This window comes from Manis pentadactyla, chromosome 19 (genome assembly GCF_030020395.1).
Source record: "Manis pentadactyla isolate mManPen7 chromosome 19, mManPen7.hap1, whole genome shotgun sequence".
Taxonomy (NCBI): domain Eukaryota; kingdom Metazoa; phylum Chordata; class Mammalia; order Pholidota; family Manidae; genus Manis; species Manis pentadactyla.
The window spans coordinates 2,624,350-2,642,626 of record NC_080037.1 but is presented as its reverse complement, the minus strand read 5'-3'; the positions used below and the strand labels follow the sequence as shown (position 1 = coordinate 2,642,626).

At 50.5% G+C, this 18,277-nt stretch overlaps 2 protein-coding genes across 10 annotated transcripts in view; one reads left to right on the top strand and one right to left on the bottom strand.

The window, feature by feature from the left end:
• The window catches only part of POU2F1 (POU class 2 homeobox 1), a 179,401-nt gene extending 166,877 nt beyond the window's left edge, over nt 1-12,524 (top strand). For 6 of the 7 annotated variants that reach the window (XM_057495143.1, XM_057495141.1, XM_057495144.1 and 3 more), the window contains one exon: nt 1,546-2,033. In XM_057495143.1, coding sequence (XP_057351126.1) covers nt 1,546-1,856 — 311 coding nt within the window. In that variant the 3' untranslated portion in view covers nt 1,857-2,033. Of the gene's footprint in view, nt 1-1,545 lie in introns of all 7 variants that reach the window. The other variant, XM_057495146.1, reaches the window with a different exon arrangement.
• A 3,231-nt stretch (nt 12,525-15,755) lies between these two features.
• The window catches only part of CD247 (CD247 molecule), a 66,690-nt gene continuing 64,168 nt past the window's right edge, over nt 15,756-18,277 (bottom strand). For all 3 annotated transcript variants that reach the window (XM_057494953.1, XM_036897164.2, XM_057494954.1), the window contains 2 exons: nt 18,113-18,154; nt 15,756-16,897 (listed from right to left, as the gene is read on the bottom strand). In XM_057494953.1, coding sequence (XP_057350936.1) covers nt 16,832-16,897; nt 18,113-18,154 — 108 coding nt within the window. In that variant the 3' untranslated portion in view covers nt 15,756-16,831. The remainder of the gene's footprint in view (nt 16,898-18,112; nt 18,155-18,277) is intronic.

The window sequence follows — 18,277 nt, the reverse complement described above, 5'->3', positions numbered from 1 at the left end:
ATGGTTCCTTTGGGCCTTAGCATGATGTCCAGCTGAAAGGGAGCCCCAGTCAGTCGTTGCAGACTGTGAAGAGTCTGCCAGGTTGGCCTGAGCCCTGTGTCTGAAGACACTCGCTGTTCTGTGGTTGGGAGGAGTGATTTCTGAGGCTGTTAGCCAGTGGATGGTTTTTCTTAGAGTGGTTTGTGCTTCGGTGAGGGTTCCTGGGACCAAAAATAAGCTGTTAGCCATCTTCAGTTAAGATTAGTATTTCATGGTTCATAATCTCTGCAGTATATTGTGGAGAACAGTAGTCAGTGACGAATCCAAGATGTGACCTGGATTATCTTACACTGTGTTGACTTTCTCACTGACTGAATCATATGTGAAATTGATGGCTAGATCTGTAAAGCTTTTGTCATACCAGATTTCGTTTTGGGGTAAGATGTGTGGTAAGTCACTTTTTCTCTTGCCTTAGGGTTTGCTTCTGGGCTGTAGGGATTCTGCAGAGGCACGAGCCTTCCCCAGGGCACAAGGAGTGCAGAGCAGGGACTCTGGGGAGACTGAGCCCTGGCCTGGCCCCTGAGCCCGGAGTCTCAGAAAACACCCAGCTGCCCCATGTCTCACTGTTCTCTGCTCCTTCTAGGATCATGTCTGGATTCAGGGGTGTCCCTTCAGTTCCTCGAGCTTTCCATGTATATATATTATGTAAGAAATCACCAAAATATAATGCCATTAGAAAGACCATCAAATCTATATGAGGGAGTGTGGCTGTGTGGGTGGGGGCTTATTGGAAATTGTCAGGTAACAAGAAAAGATATTAAATGAGAGCCTGATTGTTGCAAAGAAAATTTCAGTGGTGCTTTCTGTGGAGAAGCAAGAGCATCATAGAAAAATTCTCACTTTGAAAGCAAGTCCTGACCTCAGACAACCCACCTGGGCACCCGCAGTCCCCATGTCTGCACTCCTCCTGGGTAGGCTCCTTGGCGCAAGTCGTGGAAATCAAATGTTTAGCCTCAGGAAGTGGAAAACTAACCACATTCTGGTTTATTTGCCAGTCTATAATGTATTTTAGAACTTCAGCCTTTTTGAAGATGGTTTCCTCTTATGTATCATACTGTGAAGCGCTCACATTTACCAAATAATGCCAGTTGGATTGGTGAAAGCTAACTATATTTTCATGCCTTAATCCCTGTAGCTAGTTTGTCTTTTGACTGGAGGTAGTTAAAATCAGCAATCTTCATTAAAAACAAAATTATTGAACTTAGCAAATACGTCTAGGTAGATGAACTGAAGTTGAGATTTTGAGATAAAAATGTCACCGATGTTCTTAACTGCCCTCTCACCTCTCCTGAGCATGCTTATTAAGTTTAGTTAGATTTTTCAGCCCTTTAGGCTCTTTCAAAATTATGAATGAACTTCAGCCAGTGACAGGGTAGCAGTGATTCAGGAGAAGGGCTGCCGGGTTCCTCTCGGGTCACAGGCCTCGGGTCACGCGACGTGTCGTGCAGCCTCCCCAGGATGACGCTAATGTTCTCCTTCCCACCTGTCGGGGGGTTCTGTCCGTAGCTCTTGCTTCTGGTGGCCCTCTCCCAATAACGTCACTGGACGCCACTGGGAACCTGGTGTTCGCCAACGCAGGGGGAGCCCCCAACATCGTGACTGCCCCCCTGTTCCTGAACCCCCAGAACCTCTCTCTGCTCACCAGCAACCCGGTCAGCCTGGTCTCTGCGGCCGCCGCCTCCGCAGGGAACTCGGGGCCCGTAGCCAGCCTCCACGCCGCCTCCACCACCGCCGAGTCCCTCCAGAACTCCCTCTTCACTGCGGCCTCCGCTGGTGGGGCTGCCTCCACGACCACCACCGCCTCCAAGGCGCAGTGAGCGAGCCGGCTGCCGCTTCGACGCTGCGAGCTGCCCGGCCGCCAGCCAGGCCGAGGCCGGACAGTGGGGACTGGCTTCTCCTGCCGCGCTGCCAGGGCAGCGGAGACAAGGAAGACGTGTGGATGGAGACGGGACAGCGTTTGCCTAATTTTGTAATAAAACACTGTCTTTTCAGGATTGCTTCATGGATTGGAGAACTTTCTAACCAAAAATTTTAAAAAAAAAGGAACAAAAAAATCAAAAACAAACATAAAAAAGCGAAAGGACTACTTATCATTTCCAGCAGTCAGGATGACAAGTCAAGGTGGGTTACCAACTTCAGTATAGGAAGGGGGTTTCTTGTTTGTCTAAATTTCTTTTCTTCTTAAGAAAATCATTTCTATGGGTCTGTTGTACAGGCCATTAAGTCATAACAAGGTGTTTATAATCGTATCAATTGCGTTGGGGGTTCCTTTCTAACTGGTACAATGTAGGCAGGCCTGTATTACTGTATCTCTGTTATTATGGTGGTTGTTACTGTTTTTTTTATATATATATATATATAGTTTGGACATGTTTATCTCTTGCTCCTGGATCCTGTTTCAGTGAGCTCCCACACTGTGGGGAGGGAGGGTTTGGGCTAAGGGGGACTTAGGTTCTTAACTGCGGGGAATGTTCTTGCTGGTTCCTTACCCTTGGTGACTCTTACAGAGGTGCTAGAAAATTATTTTCTTTGGCCACTTATGCAAGAGGCTCGGTGCAGAAGCTGAAGGCAGTGTGTGCGCATGCCCGCACTGCACGCGCGCCCCGCCCCGTCAGGTGGTGCCTTTGGAGCACTTTTGCGTAGGAAGGAATTCCTGCTGAACCGCAGCGCTCGCTCCCCCCGAATCACTGAGGACCCGCGGCCCAGCCCCTGCTGCGTTCGGGGGGATGCTGGGCGCGTCGCAGGGCAGGATTGGGTTCCGAAGAGCAAAGACTACTGCTGACACCTGACTTGGTGGTTCTCCTGACTTCTTATCTCCTGAAAAATGCTCCTACTGTTGGTGTGTGTGTTTATTTTTTCCACTTTGTGGAGGTTTTTCATCCCAACTTCCTTTGACTTGGCAAAGAACAGATTGATTATTGAAACTGGGAAAACTTTTCCCCTCTTTAGTTTTCTCATGGAGCTCTGCTGCGTTGCCCCTGCACGGGTACCACCGGAGGAGGGTCTGAGGCCGCCGCCTTCTTCCCTGGCCACAGACTTCCTCTCCCCGGGCGGCTTACAAGGTCCCGACCCTGAGCCCCGCGCTGCTCTCTGACCAGAGGGCGCTTGCCAGCTGGGCGCGGGGCCCGCAGCGCCCCTGAGGGCCTGCGGGCAGGAGTCTGTTCGCGGTGCTCCCACTGGGGCCATCTGAGTGGTATTTGTGTTCAGGGTGTTTCTAGACTATGGAAATGAGCCCATGGAAAGCAGATGAGTTGGTGAAAGTAGATGAAGAGGAATGAGGATAACTTGGAAATTAGATTCCCCTTTTTGTCAGGGTACTATCCTTATAGTATGAATCTGTACCAAAACCCCCCCCAAAGACCGGGTCAGCACAGCTCCCTGAGCCGCCTCTCATGGGAGTGCCGGCTCCCGCCGGGGGCTGGGGCGCCTGCTGACGTCTCTAGTGGTCCCCCTTCGGAGCTGGGGACTGAGTCACAGATCATCGTCGTTCTCGTTGTCTGCTGTGTCTGCGAGGGGGCTTGGGGTCCAGGGTCTGCCTCTCCACCCGCGGTGTCAGGAAGACAGGGACATAGATACAGTGCGTATTTTTGCTCGTGACCCTCCAAGTAGGAGGCAGGCACATGATATTAAGGGCCCGAGACATTTTAGTCCCCCGGTTGATTTTTCTTTTGTTCTTCTGTCTTCCCATTTTATTTCACAAAATATTTAATTACCACCCTAAATTTCCTCTCGTCACCCTTCACCTTCCCTAAAATGCCTCCAAAATCAGTGAACTGCAAGCAGGGAAACTAACAAATGTCCATCCACCTTTTCTATGTGTGGTGTGTTTTTAATGTTTTTTGTTTAACTAAGCTTGAACCAAAGTCAATTTTTTAGCAAGCTGCTGTACTAATGGACTAGTTTTTAACGTGCAGTTCAGACACATTGAGATAGATGCTACTGACAATTTCTTTTTTCATTTGTCTTTATTAATTTTATATAAAAGTTGCTGCTTGTTTTTAATCTTTTATGTTGGTAAATTTTAATATCCTCTGGGCAGACATTAACTTGATTTTTAGGTAGTTTATTTCGTTTGGTGTGTAACTAGAATGGCAGTGTCAGTTACTAATTTTCCTTCTCTCCATCCAGCTATTTTTCTGGTGTAGTCAAGTTTAATCTCTTCTCCTGCCCTGACATCTCTAACTTTGGTCTGTGCAAGTGATACTAGGGCCATGGACAGTGCCGTAGCTGCCCCTGGGAGCGAGCCCTCCCTTGGGGGTGCTGAGCTAGGAGGAAGGGTTCAGGGGGGGAGTGCTGATGCCCACCGTACTGGGTTAGAGGTTGACGGCATTGATTTCCCCAGATTTCTACCAAAGCAAGTGTTCAGTCCAGGGACCCCAGCCCAGTGGATTATGAAAAGGGCCAAGAAAAGGCTATCTTGTTTCTTTGTTTGCCTGTGTGATTGAAAAGATGTTCCCCTCTCCCAAATGAGAATTCACAGACTTTAATAGTTAAAGGATAGTAAGCTTTAAATGTCAATGCGACGGTCTTCTGTTTCCTGCCCCGTCTGTTTTCTCTAGTCAGTTTGGGATAAGGAGATGCTGCCTTTGTGTGTGTGTAAGATCACTTGGTGAGGGTTAAACCTTAAACCAGCACAAAAATCTGTGTCCAAAAGAAGAAATAAATCCTTAGACAAAGGTAACTTTAAACATTTTTCTCTTCTCTTACTTAAAAACAAATTGTGAAATGGAAGGTACATTTGTACATGTACAACGTGAAACACTAAAACAGCTGTTGGTAGGTGTTTGGGTTAAAATCCGCTCCCCAGCTACACCCCTAGACAGTCTGCTGGTCACACTGCCTCATGGCCCAACCTTACACCTTACTCCATATCACTTTTTTTATCATCTCAAGAAATGCTTTTTGAATGGAATGAGTTGCCTAAGCTCGGGTTCTCAGGCATGACTTTCAGCCACCTTATATGGGAGAGGCTGGGATCAAGGGGGCATATGACCAGAGAGGCTTTGGCAGAGTCCCCACATTTCTAGGCAGAAGGGCCGATAGGCATCACAATTCACTGTCGTTCTTCCCCCCCCATAATGTCTGTGCAAGTTTTCTCTTACCCCTGCACTTGGTTAACTCGTGTTAAGCCAAAGACTGATTCTGGATGAGTGTGGTACTGTGTCTGCCCGTGGTGACCTCCCTGGGGGCTGGGGAGTGGACTTGTCTGAACCCTGCTTGTTATAAGCAGGCAGTTTGGTGGTGAACTTTATTTATACCCTGAATAAATCTGAAGGACAGAGCAGAAATACCTTGAAAAGGACTTCTCATAGGAACAGCATCACTGTTTCTGATTTAGGAAATAGGTTTAGTGCTGCATTAGCTTCAATGTTTCTGAAGTTATATAGGCAGCTTTTTAGAATTAAAACAAGTTCATATCCATTACCTGATACAATACACAATTCCTTTTATTTATTTCTGATAAGGATCAGTACTTCCCAATTTACTTACTACTCAAGAAATGGAACCAAAGGAATCCAACTTTTGTTGGCCACACCTGTTTGTATTTCATGGCAGTACTATTAGAAACTAGGATTTTTTTTTAAAGGAAAATAAGATGAAAGATTTTTAGTGAGATTCTCTTGCCAATTTGTTCTACATAATTAATTGTTGGGGGAAAAGCACAATTATACCTCTATTTTATGTTATTTTGTCCTTTTCTTCATTTATTTGGGAAAGTGGGCAAAACTCTTTCTATATTATTCAGAAGCACAGCTATTTGCTTGACACAATATTTAAATTCAGCGCAATCTTTAACATTAAATTTTCTATTTAAATTGCTGGGAAAGCTGGATACATTTGCAAATAGAGGAAATTAATGCAAAACTTATAAAACCCAGTAATAAACATTGCAGTTAGTGATAATAAACACTTGGCTTACAGAAGACAGACACTCTTTGTAGTTCATAGTGTACACTTGTTCTCAAAACATGTCGTCCTCACAAAATTTCTTTACCAAGAGAAAAGTAAAATCATGGAGCTAGGAAGACAGAAGTGCTGACAGGAAGAAGTCAGCGGCCGCCCGGAAGCAGCAGGGCCCCCCAAGGTCAGGCTGCAGTCTGAGGGCCCCAGTTAAAGAAGAGCCTTCAACAGTTCATTACAAGAGTTTGGTCAAATGTTTTTACTAAATCAACTCCAAAAATTGGTGAATTTAAAGTTTGTTTATCCTTCAAAGCATGTTCATTGGACCTGAAAATGTTAAAAGACCATCAATACTAATGGAGAAAAAGACTAAAGACCTGAAATTTAAAATTACTCAAATGGGCAAGAATTAATGGATCAATTCGATGCTAACCCATATGAGTTCATTTGTATGTCTGTGTGCTTGAAAAGCATTTAATATGTGGCAGTGTTCGTGTAATCATAGCCCTGGCCATTTTGAAGTCATTTTCAGTCTTCAGATATTTTGAGGGCAACATTTTATAAACAGTAAATCTTTCTTAGCATTTACCTTCATTTTTGAGAAGGAAAAAAAACCCTGCTTTGCTATTCCTTTAAGAAGAACTAAGATCAGCTATTACACAGGTTTGCATAGATGGCACACACAGTACAAACATGAACTTGGACAGAAATAGGACATATAAATAGTTCCATTGTTAAAGGCCCCTGCTAATACTATCTGGCACATTCTTTTCTTAATCCAAAGAGAGTAAGTGGGGGGACACCCCTGATATTTCCAGTAAGATACTTGAAAAGATTCAAGCAGGAGGCAGGGAATAGTTTTTTCTCAGTCAGTTCCATTTCACACCCGTGTTTCCATACAGTTTGTGAACTGTTGCTTTCTTTCAATCATCCTTAGTTGTGAAGCAGTTCCTTGTTTTGGCCCTTCTCTTGGCCTTTGCTAAAAGCGGTGAGCTTGAGTGAGTCTTCTGTCGGATCCTGAAATCTGGATCCCCTTCCCTCCCTTCTTTTCTTTTCTCTCTGAATGGTGACACCTTAGTTCATGAGGATGATGCTGGTGGGTAACAGCTAGCTTCTGACACCTTCATAAAATACCTCAGCATAGCTTAGCATTGTTGCAGAACTGGTTTAAAACTGAAAACCAAATAAATGAAAGAAAATAACTTTATAAATAGTGAAAATAATTCTAGCTGTAGCATTTAGTTGAACTGATGTTTATTATGATTGATAAAACATGATTGATGCTGTATGTATTTGGGATCCTGTTTATAGGTTACAGTTTATAGGGTTGGGGAGGGCTGGGGTGGGGGAAGAGGAGGTGTTAATTATGTTAGAAGGAAAACGTTGCTTTGCTCGTGCGTGTCTGTTGGTTTTTCCTTATCTGTCTTGCCAAAGGGAACTTAACCATCCCTGGGACAGTTTGCCCGTGGCCTGCCTGTGGTCTCACCTGCACTGCAGTGTGGTGGCGGCAGGTCACACGGGCTGGCTGTGCTGTGCGTTAGGTTCAGGGTCTCCTGGGGCGCTTGCATCCCGTCCTGGGGCGCTTGCATCCCGTCCTGTGGCTGCCCCGCCCCCCAGGCCCTGCCGGCTGTCCTAGGGATTCATTACCTCTGTATGTAGCAAGGGCTTAGGCTGCGGATGAATGTGGGACTGTGTGGGCGTGTGGCCGACAAACAGGCAGGAGGAGACCTGCGCCGCTGGGGAGGTGAGTGGCACTGCATCTTAATCCAGGACGACTAAAGCAGGGGGGGCTCCTGGCGCCGCCCCGGCCACGTCGTTGGAGGTGCGGGTGGCACGGCCACGCTTTGAGACCTTACTTCCTTTTTTCATGCCAAGGCTGGTTCTGTCTAGACCAGAAATGCAAACAGCAAAACCAAACCAAGTTGAAAGCCAGCCTGCTTGCTTCACGCCTGTGACCAGGTGTGACCTGTAGGGATTGGTTGGCTGCTGAGACTGAGGAGAGGGTGGTTCTGGGTGGGAGTGTGAGCGCCAGGGGATGCCGGCGTGGGGACGGTTAAGCGCCCGTGGCCCCACCACACTGTCTTGGCTCCCCAAGTTCAGGTACAGGCCAATCCAGCACGGCTGTCTTTGAATAAACGACCCATCTCACAGCACTAAGTGGGATTTGGTTGGAATAACTGTGTCATTGTTCACCCTGACGTCTTGAAGACAGGCGGAGGGAGAGGGAGCAAACAGTTGCTGGGGTTTGGAAGAGCCTCCCTTTGTCTCTCTCCCTTCTCCGCTGCCCCCTCCCCACTTTTTGAAGGAAGTCTTGGCTGACCTGCTTGGCAAAGAGATGCGTGCAGTTTCCCTCCGCCGGCTCTGGGGGCGGCAGGCAGGCTGGTGTAGCAGAGATGGTCTTGGGATTGCTGGGAAACGGGGAGGGCAAAGATGGGGTAGAATTCTTTCTTTTATTTCCCTTTATTAACACTTACAATGGAACCAGTATGGCCTGTTTGAGCTCAGATGATGTTAGATGTGCCGTCTCTGTTCTGTCACTCAGGAAGGCGAAGTGTCTTCCAGAGCACGATTCCTTGGAAAACCGAGGCCTTCCGTCATCCTCCCCTGGAACTGTATTGTTCCAGAATGTTTTTATACACAGGCTCTAGGGAGCTGCGTAGTTTGTTTTGGTGTAGTATTGTTAGGACACAGAAAAAGAGAGGGAAGAGAAATGTGTTGCTCTCTTGAAATTCCATCAAAAAATGATCAGGTTGCAGAAGTTCATGAAAGCTTTACTAATAATCTCACTGTTCTGATCTTATGTACAAGTGGTGTTAATATTGTGTGACTCTTCGAAGCGCTAGGTAGGTTTGTAAGTAGGTAATAGGGATACCAGAGATGAGAGCACTTGGAACAGGTTATGGGAAAGCGAGGTGTGCACGACGGAACCCCACTTGGAGCACAGAAGGGAAATCCCGGGGCTGGGCGGGCAGGTGCAGCTTGCAGTTCTGTGTCACCGATCTGCCCACGCTGCACGGGGCCCAGCCACCCAGGACCACCTCCGGGTTCAAACCCCAAAACGAATTTACTGTAAGAAAACAAGGTCTGCGGCGAAGTTCCCTGTGTTCTCTTTGTTTACTTGTTCATCGCTGTTTTGAATCAGCCACAGCCTCACAGAGGCGGCTTCCGGCTTCTCCCCTGACCAGGCAGCAGCACTGCGTTCTCCACCGTCATATCCCGGGTCTGCAGGCAGACAGCTGGATACAGTGCTGTTGAAAATGACACCTCTAAATACTCCCTTAAAAATGGGGATCTCCTTCAAATGAAAAAAGACAGAGCCAAGTAGGGAAAAGACTGTGCTCCCCCCACCCCCCAAGCTCTCACAGTGTCTCAAAGTCTGAAGAGTAAAGCAGGAAATGAAATGCACTTTCAGAAGCTAAAGTGACAGCTGTGTTAGGAGAGGCTGTGGCCCGAGGCGGGGAGGGCCCCATGCCCTTGGTCCCAGGGCTGCACGTCTGCAGAAGGCACATACTTTTTTCTAAGAGGAGAGCAGACCGAGGCCGGCCTGGCTGTGTTTAAACCCGCGAGGAGTTGGGAGGGGGAAGAAAGGAGGGAGGCCAGGCCTGGAACCACACTGGCTCTGGCTCCTGCCGCCCCCCCACCCCAGCTGCCGGGCCTCCCCGAGGCCAGCGGCGGGCAGGGCAGACGCCCCCCAGCTCCGCGCCTCTGCCCGAGTGGGCATGTGGGTCCGCTCTGCCCACAGGCGGTCCCTCCCAGGAAAGCCCTCCTCCCCGGGAGACCAGGGTCGGTCCCCCTCCGCGGTAGTAGCGAAGCCTAGGTGAGTAAGCGTGGGCTGCCGCCCACCACGTCCAGGAGCTGTCTATACCTCATGTCTAACTCGTGACTGGGTACCTTGCTGTAACTTTCTCTAAACCCGACAGAGTTGCCAAGCCCGCCCCCCGCTCAGCCATGCTGAGCTCTGGCCTATAGCATCAGGGGACCTGTAGCCTAGGGTGGGACCCCCGAACGCCTCTGAATGTCGCTGCTGAAAAGCTACTGCAAACCAAGGGCAAATTGCAATCTCCGATTCCTTCTTTGCGCGGGGCCTTCTCAGGCCACCTGCCGCCCGCCTCCCCGGCCTCCGCCCGCGGGGGCCGCCGCCCACGCCCTGTTCCTGACGCTGGCCGCAGGTCTCTGGGCACTGCCTCATCTCCGCCGAGGCCTCAGGGTTCTGCTTATTTTCAGGACTTTGGGTGGAAAGGAAAAGACACCAAAGGCTCCTTTACGCTGACTGCTGCATATACATTTCACTTTTTTTCCTTTGACATGACCAAAAAAAAAAAAATCCAAATATTTAAGTTTTTATTATTATTATTATTATTATTATTATTATTTGACAATCTTGTGTCCAGTGGGCTCTCCGGAAGCTGCATCCCCAGCCCTTTCGCCTTTCCTTTGAATGTAGTTCCCAGCCTTCAATTCCCACCCCCAGTGTTAGAAGGAAAAGCTTTGCCAGGTCTAAATACTGCTGCTATAAGCCAGGGTAGGGGGGTTTCTTTGTTTTGTTTTGTTTTTTAAATTTCCAGCCAAAACCAAAGATTTCTTAATGATTGTATAAACTCAAAACAAACAAAAAAACCAAAGAAAAGGGGAGTCTTCAGCATCAATCCGGTCTGTGGCGTCCTGGCGTTTAGAGGAGTGGGGCGGGGCGGGTAGGGGCCTCTGACCTACCAAAAGGGCAGGGGGCTCCTGCGCCCCTTCCGGACTTTGCAGGGGTGCGCACCCAGGCGCTGTGGCTCTTGCCCACATGGGAACGTGCCCTGGAACAAATTGGCATTTGCAGTTTTGCAGGACCGCATCACCACGTTAACGCACGCAACCAGCACGGTCTGTGCGGGGCCTAGGAGGGTGGGGTCTGCACGGTGCCCGCGACTCCACAGAGTGGGGGAAGTTGAAGACCCGGGGCTGGCTGCTCTGCTGGGTGCTCCACCTCCGGGCCGGGGCGGAGAGCGCTCGCCCGCGTGCCCGTCTGAGCCTTCTTTCTCTTTCCCTTTACTGGAACTGCTTGGAAGTGGCTGTCCTGTTTGTGTGAAAACACAGAACGATTATCAAGCTTTTCGTTTCTCCCGTAGTCTGTTTCCTTCTGGCAGCACCGCCGTGCAACTATGCATTCGTGTTTCACAACCTTTTGTGCTCGGTAGATGCCTGGGGCTTTTTAACTCGGGGGTGGGGGGATTGCGAATAAAGGGACTTTTTACATGGATCTTTTTAATCTCAGTTGATTGGGGAGGTGGGAGGTATTTGGTTCTAGGGTCATACAAGCTCTATCCCAAAGCAAAATCCAAATGTTAATAATATTAGCCTGATGCAGATACCAAAGATAATTTCTTTCCTGCAGAACCTTAGACTTGTGTATTAAGTACGATTACCCAGCACTTGCATTAGTCTAACCTCAGTAATTCCAAAGCTTAGATGTATATTTTGGTATATTTCTGGGATATTAAAAAAAATGTCATTTAACTTCTTGTTCGTTACAGTGTAATGCTCTTAAAGTCATAGCATGAAAATAACTGAACTGTCCTATTCTTAGTAGTTTGAAATATAGTATTTTTGTATGTTTTGGGTGTGTGTCTATGTATGTATTAACATAACAATTTTCACTGCCTAGGTGTTCCTAATAAAAAAGAAAATGAAAAAGTTCCGAGTGTACATAATATTCAGTAATAAACTTCCACCAGGTTCAGTTTCGGTTGCATATTTGCTGATTACCATTCCCAGGTGGGATTTGGTTTTGTTTTAAATAGACAGTGATCCTATTTTTCTGAAGATGTTTTCTTTTTCTCTGTCTTTAAATATCTTAATTCCTCCTACCTTTTTCTTCTCTTGCCTTTCTTTCTTTTTTTAAATATTGATTCAGGGGTGTTTTTCCACTGTTGTCAAGGGAGGGACAGAAGGGGTATTGGCCCCTTGGCCTCCCAAAACTTTTTTGTTTTATGAACTTTAAAATGTGAGTTTGAGTTCTCTTTTGTGGAAACTTAAGATGTGGTGTAAATGATTCTTTCCAAATTGCCCAACAGCTTTAATGAGGCAGTGACAATTGGTAGGTATTTTTTGGGAGTCCTTTTACGTTTCTCCTTGGATGGCACTGAGAACTGGGTGGCTATTTTGTAGCCTCACTGCCCTGGAGCGCCTGGTTAGCCATTTCCCCTCTGATAGATATTTTGTATTTCATAAGAATCAGCTGACAACTTGGATGGAGTTCAGGACCTTGTTATCTGGGTCCCTGGGAAACACATTTTCTTGGCTTTGAAAGCCCAAAACACAAGCAGTTTTGCGTTGTGGGGAAATTAGCTGACACCTCCCGAGGCCAGAGGTGGTGGGGAGTATGGTGCTGCCTCTTGAACAGCGCCCTGGCCGGGGTCCCCTCCTAGGGCTGCCTGCAGGGGCCGGGCTTTGGGGAGGCGAGTAGGTGACCCCGAATCAGAATGAAATGGTAGGTTTTGTGTAGATGCATTTGTCTGCTGTAATTTTATATATATTAAACTAACTGTAACTGTATAGTTCATTTCTGTTGTAAAACATCATTAAACCATTTTCCAAGTGTTTTCACATTGTTTGAGTTTCTTTGACATTGTGCTGGTAACACATTCGCACACGAACACAAGTTTATTTTCCGGGAGCCCCAGGAACACCAGAGACATGGTTCCTCACGCCCCCCTCTCCCCCCCAGATGCTTGGGGCTTAGTGGGACCTGAGCAGCAGTCTATCCTTCAGGCCCCTGGGCCCCTCACTGGTCGTGCAGAGCGCCCCTCAGCCTGTCTCCCTGCAGCACCGGCAGGGAGGTCCGCTCCCCCCAGAGCACTGTTCCCATGCCCTCTGGCAGCCCTGCGGCCCGGCCTGGAGGAAGCGCGTCCTGCACGCCGGCCCCCTGCTCCTCTGCCTGCAGTACCTACTCCATTCCCTCTAGGGTATTACACTCCTCAGCTCTGAGTGTCTTGGGGCAGTTAACTGGTAACATGAAAACTTGAATCTTAGAGTGAATTTCCCACAGAGGGAGCTTCAGCTTGTTGAAGAGCTTTGGGAGGCACTGCCACCTGGTTGGTGTGCAGACTGAATCTGATGTGTTCACCCTTGAACCCACGTGAAAGCTATTGTCTCAAGACGGCTGCTGTCCTGTAAAGGGTCCAAAATGGGAAGGCAGATACTGGGTTCCTCTCCTCCCTGCTCTGGTGTCAAACAACGTCTCATCCTTTTCCATTCCATCCTCCTTGTATTTACAGCTTGCACTAAAGTTTGTAAAATCATTTCCTTAAAACCACTTCAGGTGTTTCACTAAATTCTGTTCAGTAGTGATGGTGGCATGCTCAGCAGCACGCAAAAGGCTCCAGGAAGCAACATCTGTTTGTCACATCCTAAGGAGTGAAGACAAAGGACTGAGGAGAGGCAGTTACCCTGTAGTCCTTTTGGAAAGGCTGTGGTCTAACCCACTTCCTGTGGCATCTGCCAAGCAGTTACCTGAGAGGACACGATCACCTGCTCACTGCTGGCTTTCCAAACACTAGGGATTGAAGTTACAGACATCGGTGCTTGCATCTTAGTCACAGGTTCACGGAAGTGGGCAGTGCCAGGCTGCCAAAATGCATCCTGAGTTCTCCACAGACAGCACGAGTCTGCAGCCAGAGAGCTGCCCGGATGACCAGACCCAGTCGCCGCTGGAGCTGCCCGCCTAGCCTGAGCTGGTCCTCTGCCCTCTGCACCTGCCAACCTGGGCTTCAGCGTGTGGCTTGTCCTGTTTATGAACAAGGAGCCTTGAGTCATATTCCAAGAGGAAAAAGGATTGATCAAAAATATCCCCATCCTACGTCTGAGTTCAGTGACATCAAAGTGATGTTTCAAGAAATCCTGAGAGCTTCCATCTTAATTCGTACATGTGTGTCTTGGGTCCTCCGTGCAAGTAAAATGCCGCGCTTCCTTGGTTCTGACGCATGCATCTTCATAGTCTGAGACAGGGCTGCATCTTACAATGGTATTTATGTTAAGTATAGTGTTTTACTTGAAGTAAATTGATGGCAGGTCTTTTTATTTTAATTTTTTATTAAGGTATTATTGATATATACTCTTAGGAAGGTTTCACATGAAGAGACAATGTGGTTACTACATTTACCCATATTATCAAGTCCCCACCCACACCCCAGTGCAGTCACTGTCCATCAGTGCAGCAGGATGCCACAGATCCACTGTGTGCCTGCTCTGTGCTACACTGTCTTCCCCATGATCCCCCACACCATGTGTACTAAACATAATACCCCTCAGTCCCCTTCTCCCTCCCTCCCCACCAGCCCTCCCCCACCCCTCCCCTTTGGTAACCACTAGTTCCTTCTTGGAGTCTCTGAGTCTGCTGCTATTTTGTTCCTTCAATTTTGCTTCGTTGTTCTACTCCATAAATGAGGGAAATCATTTGGCACTCTTCTTTCTCCGTTGATGGCAGGTCTTATACAAAAATTTCTTGAGATTGAGGGGATCCAGGTGTGCTTTGCAGCGGGAACTGCCAGGCCTCAAGCACAGGCCAGGCATGGCCTCCCCCCGGGTCTGGGCACACCACTCAGGCCTCCCGCACTCGCCCTCTGTGGAGGGCCGGCATGCACACTGTAAGTCCGCTTGCCCGCCCGCCCCAGGCCAGCTCAGCCCAACCCAACCCACTAGCAGCTTTCCTCCTTGCGGGTCAAATTCTCACAGAATTGGCTCAAACTCTTAAGCCAGCCAAACTGTCCATGCAGCCTGTATGTAACAGCCAGCCTTACACTAGGTCTGAGGCAGAGGCTTACCACTTGCACTAATAGGTAAACCAACCTGAGATTTTAAAAGCCCAGTGAGTAGAGGATAAGGAGTTAGCAGCTCACAGGTCTGCCGAGCTTTGGCCAGCGACTCAGCGGCTAAAGCAACACACCGTTTCCCATTCCTTCGCCTCAGTGCCAGGTCACACCCTCAGGTGGGTCTCCGTCTGCCCCTGCTCCTTGCCTCGCTGGGCCCTTCATCCCTTCACTGGCAGCCCCTCGCCTTGCCCCAGGCTGTGTCCACGTGCCTGTCCTGTTGTGTGCAGTGTGGTGAAGTTCTTTCAGCTGGTTGAAACCCGATGACAACATTTTAAGTCCCCAGCTCTGTGATGGTGGCCCCCATCCTCCCTGAAGTTTGCAAAGCGCTGGGCCGGGAAGAGGTAGGGGTGGGGTATTTGTTGGGTGGAACTGAGTCCCCCAAGGCCAGGTTGTAAGCAAACACCTCCGCTGTGAGTTGTTACATCACACCTGGCAGAATGCCCGTCCCTCCTCCTGGAGTTGGAGTCCCAAGTGCTCAGGGGCTTTTAATAGCCATGGCCTTGGACTTCTTTGATTTCAGTCTTCGCCCAGTATTAATTGGTGGCTTGAGTTGGGGCTTCCATCCAGTCAGAGGAAACGCTGCCACAGGCAGAGCCACCCTTTGTGAGGGAACCTGACTTAGAAGACCGTGCGGCCCTCCATCCCTCCCAAGCCCTAGGGACCTGAGGTCTTCTGCTGTGGCCTCAGAAGCAGTCTGAGCCCCCGCCAGCCGCTCCTGCTTGACTTGCCCTCCCCAAGCCGGCACAGGCCCTGGGCTCCGAAACCACCTCCCTTGGGCTGCGGAAGGCCTGGCCCATCCCAGCGCACTGTCAGCTGAGCTCCGCTCCCAGGGGCCGGGCCACAGCCACCAGCCAGTGGCCTCCCGACGACAGGAGGTCTGCCCCAAAGATGGGGGCAGCCCACCGACTTCCGATCACCGGATCACCAGCACAGGCCCAACTGCTAAAATACATCTCAGGAAAGTGTTTTCACTGGAGTATTTATTATGCATTAGAGTCAGGCTTAGCAGGCCAGTATAAGTTAAAACAAGCAGAACAGGGAGGGTTTCCCCTCTCAGCCACGTGCCTTTAATTACAGGGCAGGGTTCCAGAAAGCCAACAGATTGTTCTGGCAGGGCTGCTGTCCTTGGGGAACCTCACAGATCTGGGCGGCGCTCTCTGCCTTTGAGGCTTTCGCCAGGATGGGTTTGTCTTGACCCCTTCTCTTGCCCCCACCACACTCTGTTCACACTCTGTACTGACACTACCGTCATCAGCTCGCGACTCATGCCCCTGTAAGAACAAGCTCCCCAAGGGCAGGGATGGGCCTGCTGCTCCTTGGGGCCCCACAGTGCCTGGGACACAGTCTCTGTGATGGGGAGTCACTGGCGACTGAAGGCGGGCCTGCAGTCCCCAGGCCCCTAGCCAAGCCTCCGAGGTGGTGCCCCTGCTCCCAGACCTCCCCCGCTGCCCAGGCCCTCCTCCATCACCTGTGGCTGCTGCACACTTGGCAGACGTGCCCTTGCCACCTCCCCCGCTGCCCAGGCCTTGAAGGGAGGCAACACAGCCTCTACCCACCATGAGAATTACAGGTTCCCTTGAGAAGTGGGGGGTAGGCTGACAACAGAAGCCAAATTCACAGCAGAAGCGAAGCCACTCAAATACCGACAGAGCAATACAGACCATTAGGATGCATGCTAACCTTTGGGGTCTCTCAGGGACTTTACACAGACTTGACCCAGCTGTGAGGAGGACACCCGTGTCCCAGGTAAGCCCAGAGCCCCAGGGGGGCTGCCTCCAGCCTCCTGCAAACCAGGGGACCCGAGGTCACACTGCTCAGAGCAGGCTCCTCAGCCGGGGCCACGCCCTGCAGTCACACCCTTTAGAGCTTCCAGGGACGCTCTTCTTTGGGGGGTGAGGGGGGTGGGGGTACTGGGTGTGGCCAAATGTTACAGCTTGGAAGCGCCCTGTTCAGAGAGGAATACTGTGGTGGTGGGAAGAGGAGCGGACGGGGTAAATGCTTTTTCCTGTGTCTAACAGTCTGGGCGTCTGCGGGTCCGGTTAGCGGGGGGGCAGGGCCTGCATGTGGAGGGCATCGTACGTGTCCTTGGTGGCCGTGCTGAGCCCCTGGTGAAAACAAATCAGAAAAGAGTGGGTCAGGAGCCCGCGTGGGCACAAGCCACCAGAGGCCCACAGATGCCTTCTGCAGCGGGGCCTGCGACCACCCCCCCAGCGTCGGAGGCCCAGGAGCAAAACCCTCGGGCCACAGTGCAGAAGAGCCCGGCCTGTGCCTTGCTGGGAGCGGCCTTGGAGCGACCCCTCCCCAGCCACTCTCACCTCCTTCCCACTCCCAAGGGCTCAGGTTAGCCAACCTCCTGTGGACGAAGGAAGGAGAGCCCCCACCTGGACGCTTGGCGGCAGGAGGAAGGGCCCAGGCCTGCTGCAGAGAAGCGGCAGGGCCTGAGACCTGGGCCTCCGGGACACGCACTTGTCACTGCCTCAGGGACGAGTGACTCCCGGGCCTCAGCCCTCCTCCCCGAGCCTCCTTCCCAGGCCACAGCTGCAGTGAAGCTCTGTCAGGGGACAGGCAGGCTGGTGCCCATCTCTCTGAACTTCTCCCCCTGGTCCAGGATTTACACACAGTAAATCCGGGGCCCTTTGATGTCACTCTGAAGTCGGGGCGGGCGGGCAGCCTGACACCCCGCAGTCAGCCCAGCGAGCTGTGAAGAGCCCCGGGGGCCCAGGAGGTAAGTCAGACCCTCAGGTATTATATTTTAGAGAAGTGGGTTGCCTTTGCTTACTTTGCATAATTACATTCATTTGCTTAAACCAGGCACTTACCTGCAGTAACATTTTCTTACTCAAGTTCTTATTTTTCTTGATTTTTTTTCCTTCAACCTTTCCACCCACCCACCCCTCTGATTAGGTCTGAGGAGATGAGGCACAGCAGGACTGGCAAGGGCCCAGAGCAGCGGGGGAGAGGCAGGGACCGTGCATGTGGCATCCTCTGCCTACGCCCGCCCTTCGGGCCAGAGGTGAGCCTCCAGGCAGCTGCTGCTCGTCTGGTCCGCACGGCCCGCGCCCAGGGCTCCCATGGCCTGCCGGCTGGAGCCGAGTCACGTGCCCGCATGGCTGAACCCCAGCCCTGCCCCAGGCCCGCAAAGGCAGAGGTGTCGCCACAGGCTGGAATGGGTGCCCTGAGCTTGCCCTGCCTGGCTACTGGCAGGACCTGGGGCCAGCCAGCAAGCAAAACGGGGCGCCTGACCTGGCCCCTCATTAGACGGCGCCACGCCGGGATGGAGGGCCAGCTGTGTGGACCGGAGGCTCTGCCATCAGCCTTACCTGGTAGAGACCCTCATGCCCCTTTCCTCTCCGCCGCTGGTTCTGAGGACAGAGATAAGAGAAGGGTTAGGAAGTCAGCCATTCAGCTGAATACATGACGCCATCTGCCTGGTGAAGCACCGAGCAGGCTGGCTTTGCGGACCGGCAGATACACCACCGCGCAGA